The sequence below is a fragment of the Larus michahellis genome, chromosome 3, assembly GCF_964199755.1.
Source record: "Larus michahellis chromosome 3, bLarMic1.1, whole genome shotgun sequence".
NCBI classification, from domain to species: domain Eukaryota; kingdom Metazoa; phylum Chordata; class Aves; order Charadriiformes; family Laridae; genus Larus; species Larus michahellis.
This window is the reverse complement of record NC_133898.1, coordinates 81,166,031-81,178,336: the sequence shown is the minus strand read 5'-3', so window position 1 is coordinate 81,178,336 and position 12,306 is coordinate 81,166,031. Positions and strand designations below refer to the sequence as shown.

General features: G+C 38.2%; 1 protein-coding gene across 1 annotated transcript in view; it reads left to right on the top strand.

Moving 5' to 3' along the window:
* Positions 1 to 12,306, top strand: part of FIG4 (FIG4 phosphoinositide 5-phosphatase) — a 72,859-nt gene that overhangs the window by 6,443 nt on the left and 54,110 nt on the right. Inside the window, exons 2-5 of the mRNA XM_074580967.1 lie at positions 4,914 to 5,012; positions 6,062 to 6,185; positions 9,199 to 9,355; positions 10,708 to 10,758. Coding sequence (XP_074437068.1) covers positions 4,914 to 5,012; positions 6,062 to 6,185; positions 9,199 to 9,355; positions 10,708 to 10,758 — 431 coding nt within the window. The remainder of the gene's footprint in view (positions 1 to 4,913; positions 5,013 to 6,061; positions 6,186 to 9,198; positions 9,356 to 10,707; positions 10,759 to 12,306) is intronic.

The window sequence follows — 12,306 nt, the reverse complement described above, 5'->3', positions numbered from 1 at the left end:
TATTAAAACTACCACAAAAGGTTTGAGAAAGAAGCTTTTCCTTGCATAACTTTATGCCTGTTGTGAAGGAGGGTGGAGGTTTGATCGCGGGTGACAGCTACTGTCGCGCTGCCCAGTTAAGCATAAATTAAAGCAGAGAGATAACAGTGTGCCGATCTGCATGAAGGTTTCTCATCTGGCAACCCAGTGTGTTTCTTTAGCCTGACTAAAGAAACCAAAGTGTGACTGGCAGCTAAATACCTTCCTGTGTTGGGTGCAGGTGCTGGGGGGCTGCAGGGCGGCCTCTGTGAGGAGAGGCCGGGGCTGCCCCGGGCCGGTTCCAGCCAGCCCCAGCCAAGATGGCGACGCCTCTGTAATAATGTAATTGAGAAAGAGTTAAAAAAAAAAAAACCCAAAATGGTATGGGACAGCTGTGAGAGAGAGGAGTGAGGAAAAAATGTGAGAGAAAGGGCCTTGCAGAGACCAAGGTCAGTGAAGGAGGAGGTGGTGCAAGCGCCAGAGCAGGGACCCATGGTTGGAGCAGGGAGATATTTCCCGAAGGAGCAGCAGCTTGTGGGGAGGACCCTCACTGGAGCAGCGAAAAGTGTGAGGTGGAAGGAAGGAGCAGCAGAGAGGAACTGTTAGGAACTGACCGCAACGCTGCTGTTTCCCACCCTCCTGCGCTGCTCCGGGGCAGGGGGAAGGTAGAGGAGTCGGGAGTGAAGCTGTGCCTGGGAAGAAGGGAGGGCGGCGGGGGGGGGGAGAGGTGTTCTAATTTATCCTTATCACTCTCAGAACCTATTTTAGTTGTCAATAAATTACTTCCATTTTCCCCAGGTCAAGTTCCTTTCGCCTGTGGTGGTAAATGTTAGGCAATCTCCCTGTCCTTACCTTGACCCATCACCTTTTCCGTCTTAACTTCTCCGCCTGTCCTGTTGAGGAGGGGAGCGAGAGAGCGGCTGGGTGGGGGGCTGACACCTGCCTAAGGTCAACCCACCACGCTTCCTTAGGGCTTTATGGTTTTGGACGTATCCATGGGCTCAGTGGGTACCTTTGGCAAGCATTTTGTGTAAGTTCTCAGGTATTTTCTTTATGCTATTTGCAGGTTTAAAAATTGGCCGTATTACTGGAGTGCCATGCTTTTCAAGTGACTTTTAGTGTATTTTCACGTTTTTTTTTTTTTCTGCTTATTAAGTTGTATGTTGCTTTTTAACTGATGAGTGAAATAAATTCTTTACAGTGCTAACGTTTCTTAATGATAATTAGTCTATACAAAGAAGCAAATCATAGTTTTAGACCAGGAGTTCTAAGAAGTAATCTTCTTAAAGGGAAAAAAAATAATTGTGGGCAAAACGTTTGATTTCAGAACTTTGTTTTGCTATTATCCTGCCATTATGAACAGCAATTTGCAGTAAGAAGTTTTTTATTTTGTTTATACTCCTTTCAGAAGAAGGTATTTTTATTCGACTGAATCAAAAGATTGATAAAAGAGGGTGTAAAGACTTTCAATTAGATTGCCTTGGTTAAAACTCAGTCCCAGGTGGAAGTGACTAATGATTTTTCCTATCTTGTGGTTGCTTAGTGATAATTGTGTGATAAATTAAGCTTCAGTCCAGATCTCATAGACAAGTACCTGCGTGGTGCACTGCCACGGTTGGTAAAGTGTACTTGTTAACAAGTTTCAGCGAGGCCAAGGGCAGACTAAACCTGGAAACAGCGTGTTTCATCTCAGGTGGTGGCTGAAGGACTTTGGCAGTGCGAGGAAGTCTGTACCGTTTCTCCTTGTGTACTGTTCTGTTCAGAGAGTACTTTGTTGGTCAAGGTTGTCCATTTATCTAAATGCAGTGGCTTTGCTATGGAGCAGAATTGCTTGAGACAGTTGGAAAATGCTTCAGTTTATTCAGCTCAACTTATTCATAAACACAATAGGAGAATAAGGATAGAAACTCCCGGAACGGTTTCTGTAGCTTACCTGTGGATTCTCATTTCTTTTACTGTAATGATTTCTGTTAATCAAAATAGTTGTAAACAGTACGGTGCATTTTAACTTTGATTAATTTTGCAATTATATTACAACCTCAGAAATTAATTTATTTGATGTTACATGCTCAGTGTTGTGTTGATTTGGTATTTTTCTTTATTCTTTCCTAGTATCTGTATGATTAAATTGTCGTGTGTGTCACTGACATGGTTTTATTTGTGCTCCATATCATCCAGTAAGACAGACTTATTTATTCATCAGATGCATAAATTAGGTAGCAAAAGCAGCTAATGCTGAAATGTCTTCTTCTTTTGTTTAATCTTTGCATTGTTAGTTTTCATACCATCTTTGTTTTCATTTCAGATCTTGAAGGTTGAATATGAGCTGGCATATCATGCTGGTTTTAGAGTAATTCTGGGGTTGTTGATTGTTAGCCAGTCCTGAAAACTTCCCAAGCAGAAGTCTAATTTTGTGTTCCTATTTTTGAGGACTAGTCCAAATTCAAAAGTTATTGCAGATGTATCCTTTATTACTTCCACAAGACTGTCCTCTAACATGCAGTGGGTAAGATTCCCATTGGCTAAAGAGAGATTTCCCATTGCCTGGCTTTCTAAGAAGGTGGCTTCTTTAGGTCCATTGATGCTGGGTTTTGATGCTATTTTCAACGGAGCTTCCTTAATACATTAGACAGCCCAGCTTTCTAATTTAAAACAACCCCCCAAAAATTAGTCCTTAAAGGACTTCAAAGAGAACTTGTTAAGTACCATTCATTATGGTGGTTGCTATCATAGTCTGCAGATACAATTACTTCTCATTGAATCATCTATCTCTGCTGCTCCTTAAAGCTGTCACTGTAGCTGTGCATAACTCACTATAGCAGATGCCAAGGTGATGTGGGTGATACATTCCTCGTAGCACTTCCTTATGTTCTATAGGTCTATTAAAATGGAAATGGAGAAGTATCCAGCTGAACTTCTTTAGTAGCACCGTTTGCAACTCTATATCCGTCTCTCTCTCTCTTTCTCTTCCCCCCTACCCCCTCGTGTATCATGTTCGAATTTTAAACGTGGTCTTTGGTCCAAACTGCTCTTTGGACAAGCATCTTAAAATTGTACTGATCTATTTTTATTCAGGATGATTTGTTGGTAACCGTAAGTGTCACTTTGGGAAGAAATTACGCTCATTTAATGAGCTGGACACGGGGTGAGATCACTGAGCTGTATTGCAGTATTATGGACTACTTAAAATTGTTTATCTCTAAGTAATTAACAATTTTCTAAAAATAGAGAAGCAGCACTCTTAAAATGCAAACTAACTTATCATCTGTGTATTACAAGTGAGTATGATATTGCCCTCTGCCCATTCACTTTCTACTGCATGAAGAAAAAGGTGGTATGATGGCATGGGCTAAGCAAGTGACTGTCTTAGTGGTTTGGTGTTTCATGCTGGTGGGTGATACCAGCAGAAGAGCTCCATCCTCTACCTCAGTGCCACACAGGTGCTCCGACCCACTCCCTGTTGTTATGATTTCCCTCCTGGGAAGCGCAGATCTTGGCACTAAGGGATCTGCTGCAGAGGTTACTCTGAGGGGTGCAGGCGGGGGAGCCTGGGCTGTGCACAGCTGCCCATCCCTGCTAAAAAAGCCAGTAGGGAACAGTTTTCTGTGCCAAAATACTGCCTCAAAGGCTTCAGTGAGAGAGCGTCGCGATGGCATATGACTTTGAAGGCCCTTCTTTACTATTATTTAAGAGTAAACAGCAAAACTTGCCACTCAGTAAACACTGTGATGGTAGTGTACAAGGTGGAGCTGGGAGTTAGTGGTGTTTCCTTTTATAGCTCTTAAAGTTAAGTATTTTATTTTCTTTCTTAGAGCTTACTGACTATCTAGATGTTTTTATGATTCCAAGGAAGCCGAAGTGGGCTTTAAGTTCTTCTATCACCCTAAATATTTTGACACTAAAGATGTTTCTTAACATCTCATTGGTATAAATTATGAAATTCTGAGTTTTGTGTGAATGTTATTATTGATTTCCTCTCGCACATCTTAAATCCATGTGACTTTTCAAGTTAAGAGCTGGCTGCATAGATCCATATGAATTTGCCATGCTTTCCCACTAGGCTGAGCATTATTAATGAGTTACACCTTGCTGTGTGGTAGCACCACACTGATTAAATGAATTAGTAAAATGAGAGCTACTTATAGCAAGTCAGTCCTGCAACCTGTACTTACTGTTAACTCCTCTAAATGTAAAAATTCATTTATAGTTTGATACCCTTAAATGAGAAATGGACACATTTGTTTATCTGTGGTCTTTCTTTGATATTTTAAATGAGAAATAAAGCTAGTCTTTTTTTAAAAAAAACCCAGTACTTTTAACCAGCATAGCTGGTCACTTTAAACTTGAGTGTTGTGGAAGAACATTGGTGAGAAGCTTATCATAGCAAATATAAATAAAAAATGAAGAAAACTTGCAGTACACAAGACTAGTTGGCAGAAATAGCACTGAACTACAATATAGCAACAGTAGTTTTAGATCATGAAAAGTTACTAACTCGTGTATATAACCTTCTGCTAAATTTGGCATAGCAAATAGGAAGATAGTAATGGCTGGAGCAGGACATAGTTGTGCAGTACCTAGTGTAAGTTGAATTTTTTCCTCTCTAAACAGGTTTTCATCTTTCCTTAATTTTTTAAATTTTTCCTCCTTGTATAGTGGAGAGAATGAGGTCTTTTAAGTTGTAAAGGTTGATTGTATACAAACGTAACTACCTAAGGTACTGATGTCTAAACCAGTTTATTAACAATCCATATGGAATATTAGATATTTGATGTTAATTGAAATGTATCTAGTCTAAAAACTATAGAAATGGCATTGTTGATGTCTTATGTTACAATGGCCTTTGGTTGCTTTATCTTGTACAGTAGTCTTTTTTTTTTTTTTTTTTAATGTAGCGGTACTTTCTTGTTGGAAGTAATCCTGCAGAAACCAAATATCGTGTTTTGAAAATAGATCGCACTGAACCAAAGGATTTGGTTATAATTGATGATAAGGTGAGTGCCTGTCTATTTAGGTTTTTTTCAGTTATTCCAAATAATACTGACTATATTGAGCTTAATTTAAATATTACAGATTTAATCTGTTTCAGCAAAGGTATGCTACAGAATCATGGAGTCATATAACAATTAAGGTTGGAGGGGATCTCTGGAGATTGTCTAGTGCTACACCTGTGCTCAGAGCAATGCCAACTAGATCAGGTTGCTCAAGGCCATGCCCAGTTGCGTTTTGGTTATGGATGGAGATGTCTCTGGGTAACCTGTTCCAGTGTTCAGCCATCCTCACAGTGAAAAAGCTTTTTCTTGTGTTCAAATGCAATTTCCCGTATTTCAGTTTGTGCCCATTGCCTCTTGTCCTTTGACTGGATACCACTGAGAAGAGTCTGCCTCAGACTTTTTGTTCCCTTCTACCAGGTATTTATACATATTGATCCCCTCTGAGCTTTCTCTTCTGCAGGCTGATCAATCCTGACTCTCCTCGTATCTCAGATGCAGACGGTATTAGCATGGTAATGACTAGTTATGGTATGGGAGTGGCCACGAGATCTCCAAACAGCATGTTTGCTTTAATGAAATTTTCCCAAGTGTTTCAGTTTATTACATATATGCTCCCAATGGTTTTCTTATGTTCAGCTATGCTGTTCTAAGTGCAAAATACATTTAATTACTATCTAGACAAATTTTTAGTGTTTCTGATACATCATATCTGAAGCAACATAAACAGCAGCAACAAGGGTTTTAATGGACACAATAGAAGAAGACTTAATTCCTTTCCATGAAGTTTATGGTTTTAAATCTTAACACTTAAAATTTAGAAAAATTTGAATTCACATGTGATGACGACTGTTTCTGTTGCAGAGAATAGTGAACTCTGTGCATGAAAAAACTTGTGCTTGTTGGTAGGTCTGAAACAGGAGACAGAGAATATAGAGCAGATGTTTGATTTATTGTATATTAAGTAAATTCTACTGTTCTCTGACACAAAATAACATTTAACTACCAAAGTAACATTTAACTACCAACTTAAATGAATTTTTATTTTAAAGCATGTGTATACACAACAAGAGGTGAGGGAACTTCTTGGCCGTTTAGACCTGGGAAACAGAACGAAGATCGGGCAGAAGGGCTCTTCTGGATTATCTCGAGCTGTCTCTGCTTTTGGTGTAGTAGGTAAGCGTGTCATTTGATTTTATAAAATCTTTTCTTTCTTAAGGAGGTAAGGCTTGCTGTGTTGCACTGTGTATCTTTATGTCTCCCCTGGATTTTATTATATTTTTTTAAAGCTGAAGATGATTGATAAATTTCATTCTCAAAGATAAATAAGTTTCTACGTATTTTTTGAAAACAGGTGGCCAGTACAGGGGGGAGAATTGTGCTGTAACTGGTTTCTTCTTTGTCATTAAGGGAGAGATCTAGGAAATAGCCAAATTGTAGAAGCTTGGCTAAAGATCTCGCCAAACTCAACTGATTGTAGGATACAAATCACGTGGAACATGGCCTCCTGAATTCCAGAGCCTATAGAATGCTTTTTTAAAAGAAAACAAAAGTTGACATCCTTTGTTAGGTTTTATTTCTTCATTAACTCTATTCAGAAAGATGACTTAATTTTCTTTTTGGTTAACGTTTTGCAGTGACATACTTAAATATTTCTATTTTATGTTTGAACAAGTATAACTGACTAGTAGGTCAACTGAATGTTGATCAGCTGTCCATAATCGTAGAGAATTGTTTCAAGGATTTAATAGCTTCTAACTTCGTCTGAAAGTCACTACTTTCCTCCCTATTGTCAGATACTGAGGTTGATATATTGATGGGTGATGTCTCCAAAGTAATGTGTGCTCTGTGCGTGCTCTGACAGCCCCCAAGCATACTTTGTGCTTTATTTGCATCAATATATACCTGAACATCTAAATCCAAAGCTGCAGGGGAGGTGGAGAATGCAATTACTTTAAAAGATGCTCCTGAATTTTGCATAACAACCCAAACGTAAGAAAAATATTATTAGTATTCTAATCTAAAGTGGCAGATTGAGCAAACTTGCTTCTATATTCTTTTTGCCCATGAAGCATTTTGGAACTTATCAATGGATCCATTTTTCAGAAATTCCTAGGATGATGTTTATGTTCCTTATTAATTTAAGAGTATTAATAACATAGGTAAACCTAAAGAAACTTACGACAGTCTTGCAGCATTGTCTTGTTTTGCACAAGCCATCAGTGCTCACTGTCTAAATCTGCAATAATATATTGGGTTGGAAAGTGGTTGTGTTCAATGAAAATTTTGCATCCCAATTGTACGTTTGTTTGTATGTACTCCTCATGACAGGATAGTTTCTATTGTGTAGCTGGACAAATGTATTGGTTATCAGATATGGTGTACTATTTCTAGATTATTCTTTTTTTAGAAGTAACATGCTCTCTTAGTGATCTTCAGATTACCTTGCACTTTTAAAGTATATACTTTAGATGTCTTCCGTCTTGATTCTATCTAATCATATCTGTATGCACAGGTAATTTGAGGGAATGTAAAAACTGGTCATTTTTTCTGCCTCCTGGCTCAGGTCAGAAGGACAGGGCGAATTTTTGTAGAATTGGAAAGGACAGCTTTCTTCTGTTCTCTGGTTATTTCATTAACCAGAGACAGTGCATTCGGTGCACTCAAAATGGAGGTGCTGATAGGCTAAGTTGTGATTCATTGCATAGTGTTTGAAAGTAGAAGTTGCTTTTAAATGGAGAGAACCAGGCCAAGGGAAAGAGCTGGGTTTCTTATCAGACTTTGGTGTAACATTTGGTTAAATTCAAAGGATAGAGACTGTTCATGTAAGTGACTTTGGTACCTGGAGGATACAGGAAGAGCTTTGACTGCTATTTAACAACTAAATGTCAATAGTCTGGCTGCTTCAAATGAAAGACTGTTACTTATTGTCAGCAGGGTCTCCTGTCCTTGTTCAGGTGAGAGTATTTTTCCAAGGGGGGCTAATAAGGCAGAAGAAAAGAATTGCAGTTAATTCGATCACATTGCAGCCTCCAGCAGTGACAGAGAGGAAAATGTGTGTTTTGCTCATCCTTCTTTAATTTATAATGCAAAGCTAAAAGAACTGAATATAAATACAAGTAAAAATGTGAATTGTGAGGCGTTTTTCCCCCCAGTTAATATATTTGTAGACAATGCAGCAGTGACTGAGTTTCAGGCTCTTTACTAGTAGCAACCCACAAAGCTGCTACCTTCAAGAGCTAACTCAGGTAATTTGTTGGTTATTAAAACTTAGTACTGCTGTATCACTGCCTATACCGTATTAGAAACAAATTTGGGTTCGGGGTGGTTACCTATTCCTATTTTTAATATTAATTTATACATTTGTATTGTATTTAACGGTTTGTTACACTTTTTCCTAATGATATGTAATAGAGACATCCAAATAAACAAGTCAGTGAAGAGGCATGGTTATGTCCTGTAGTGTTAAGGAATGGGGGTTGGAGGCTTCAGAAGCTGTATAGGCAATAAAGCCAGACACTGCCCATTTTACCTCTTTAGCCCTCTGCACTTCTGCAGGGTCAAGTGTTGGTACCTGAGAGAGGAAGTAGAAAGAAAGGATTACCCTTGATGCTTTGAATGGCTAGTCTGAGGGGGATGCTGCTGTAGACAGGGAATTTAATTCTCTGCTGTTAAGGAGAGAGAGCTCAAAGGTGTTGTAGTACCCTCAACTCCTTTTGCTGTTCTGTGCCCCTCCCCAGTATAGAATACATAAACCTGAAAAGAAAACTGGGGACTGGGATTCCTCCTTGCCCTGGGAAATTCACCTTTTGGTGTCTGAAGTAACTAGGGTATGCCTTGCTCCGAACGAGAGTCCTATAAAAAGCAAATACAAGTATCTTTAGGCAGCAACTTACTCTGAATTTTCAGCATCTTAACTCTGCTACCTAATATTAAAAATATGCCCAGTGGAAGGGGAAAAAAACCCTCAACTATTGATTAATGCTTACTGGGAGTGAATTGTAAGACTCTGTGTCTATGTATATGTGTACTTTTGTATGTGTATATATATGCACATTATACATGCAACATTAAGAGCAAAGAAAAATTCTGTAAGGTCTTGAAACAATTCTGATTCCGTTTTTCAAAATACGTTTGATCAAATCAATGCAAACATCCAACTAATAGCATTTGAATGCTGTTTTAACAGGTTTTGTCAGGTTTTTAGAAGGCTATTACATTGTGTTAATAACAAAAAGAAGAAAAATGGCAGATATTGGAGGTCATGCAATATATAAAATAGAAGATACGAATATGATCTACATTCCTAATGACTCTGTAAGAGTCACTCATCCTGATGAAGCCAGGTAAGTAATGGTGGTAAACAGTGTGTACTTTTTGAGTATTTTCTAAGCAATAGAGAACTAGAAATTTCGGCTATAGAATTCCTTCTGTTAATATGTGTGTCATTCAGGCCATTTTATCTTAGTTGATAAATTAGCGTGGAAGAATGGCGAGTGGGCCGCAAGTTCTGTGGCCTCTAACCTGGAGGGTAAATACAGCTGTTACAGTCTTTCAGAGCTTTTGTCCGCATCTCCATGTCACCTACATGTTAAAGCTATATCCTACCAAATGTGCACCAGGAAGCATCCAATAGAAACATTGATCCCACAAGAGCAAAGTAATGCTAATACTGGTTTATATTATTTGGGGTACTGTTCTTTTGTTAGTAGCTCTAGCATCATGTTAATCTCACCCGAAGACAGGTTTTGTGCCCTTCAAGAAGTGCTGAGTAGATTATTTAATTTAGTGATTCTCATCTTGTGAATGTGGGTGTTGTAAAGGGTGATAAACTGACCCACTGGTAAGTTTAGCTTCTTTTTTTCCTTTCTGTGACTTCTTTTCAAAGACAGACATTTGGGCCTTTGATCAGCAGGGAATTTTGCATGTAATGTACAAGTACATCTTGGTGGTGTTTTTTTCACAGTGGGGTAACTACTTCTTTGAAATACCTGGCAAATTATATCAGTAAACTGCTTTTCAGTCTGTACCAAGTGTGAATAGTCTAAAAGTTGTGTTGGATTTTGATAAACTGATGTCAAGTAAAAAATCAAGCCAATGGTAGCTATTAAAAACATTTTCACTTTAAGATATGACTGATCATAAACCTCAGTCTCCCCTCGTAGAATGCAGCAGACCACATTATCTAAACTGTTGTCATGGTTTGGGCTACACCTATATATATTTATCGTGTTAGCCATCTTATCTTTCATAGACAGCATTATGGCTTCTTCTGAGAATTTGCAAGTGTATGACACGTTGAAGTAGGTATTTCTTTTCTTTTTCATTTATTGGAGAATAACTTTGAAAACATTTAATTATTGTATAGTACTGTTGAGAGTTTACTTGTGGAAGTCCTAGAGAATTTGACCCACATATCTGGAAAATAGAACTATAACTGTATCTACAACTACCTAGCAAAACAATATTTATATGATTAGATGCTGGATGAACAAAAAAGGCTATTTGATGTATTTAATCCAGATGCTGACATTCTAGTGGAATTACTTACCCAAACTATTACAGTAAGATAGCTAGAGAACTTATGGCAGGAGTCAAGATTAATATATAGTTTAATTTCTGAGATCCTCTGAATGACTTCTTGGGGTCTGTCTGGTTAAAGGAATAACTTTCCTTTTAAATTGAATTATTTTGCTAGGTATCTGAGAATCTTTCAAAATGTGGACCTTTCTAGCAACTTCTATTTTAGGTAAGTATTTGCTACTAATTCCATTTTCTGTTATAAAATTGTATACTTACACTTCCTTTAAGATTCTGCTTTTGGTTGGTGTTCTGGGGAAACAAGATGTGATCACACTGCTTGTCCATTTTCATCTGTGTCTTTTGAACCTACTTTCTCCAACAAATTGATTAGGAATGCAGTCTCCATGAAGTTGAAAAACTGTAGAAATATTAGTGACGTGGTAGAAGGTAGACACTGAAATGACTGTTTCCACTGACTGTTCACCTTTGTCGGATTATGCAGAACTTTTTTCTTTGGGAAAGTAGTATATTTCAGGGGGTTTGCTTGTCCTGTCTGTTTTTCTTTCTTGATCTTATTTTCCAGAAATAAAGCTTTGCTTCATTTCAGAAACAAAGATACAGAAATAGGTCCTTATCTAAGATATACCCTGTGTGGGATGCATATTTTGTAGGGCCTTCTCTGGGGACACCTTACAGCAGCCTTCCAGTACTTAAAGGGGGCCTACAGGAAAGATGGGGAGGGACTCTTTATCAGGGTGCGTAGTGATAGGATGAGGGGTAACATTTTTAAACCAAAAGAGGGTAGATTTAGATTAGATATTAGAAACAAATTCCTTACTGTGAGGGTGGAGAGACAGATTCTCCAGGGAAGTTGTGGATGCCCCATCCCTGGAAGTGTTCAGGACCAGGTTGGATGGGGCTTTGAGCAGCCTGGTCTAGTGGGAGGTGTCCCTGCCCACGGCAGTGGGGTTGGAACTAGATGATCTTTAAGGTCCCTTCCAACCCAAACCATTCTATGATTCTAGGCATTACTAGTTTTCTTGCTTACTGCTTCATAAATGCCATACCTGAGCCAAGCTTCTGTGTCCCAGCTACTATTACACCTGAGATTTTTGGGACAGCAGAAAAATGGGGGAAATGTAGCGATAAACTTGGCAGTAGTAGTTAGAAGACTTTAAGACTTAAAAAAAAAACTCAAGACAAAATAAAAAAACCCTCTTGCAAGTACCAAAAGGTATATCAGTCTAGAACACACTCCCTCTTGGAAAATAAAAGCTTTTTGTCACGACTGTATCTGTGAAGACGAAACCTACCAAAGTTTCATGTCTGCTTTGTGGTTTTGCATGGAAAGGCTTTTTCACAATATAAAATCCATGTTTTTCTTCCATGCTTTGTCTCCCAGCCCCAACATTGTACAACTTTCAAGTTTTTTTTTTTCTGCTTGGAGATGATGAATGTATACTGCTTCTGTGATTGTGCATAGAGGGGAAAGAAGGTTCTTATAGACTCTCTGATAAACACATCAGCTTAATTTAAATTGTTCTTGGCTGAAATCATAGCATATTTTTCTGCATGGTTTTCATATAAATTCTGAACAGAATTAGGAGTTAGTTATAGGAAAACATTTGAATCAGAGAGTAGCAATTAAACCTCAGAAAAATGAGGTTGTCTATGTATATGGACTTTTCAGCTATTGTACTGTAAACAATTTCTATGTTTGTAAAGCATCTTTTGGAAATCATTTGTATCATTTGCCATTATAGATTCAGAATCT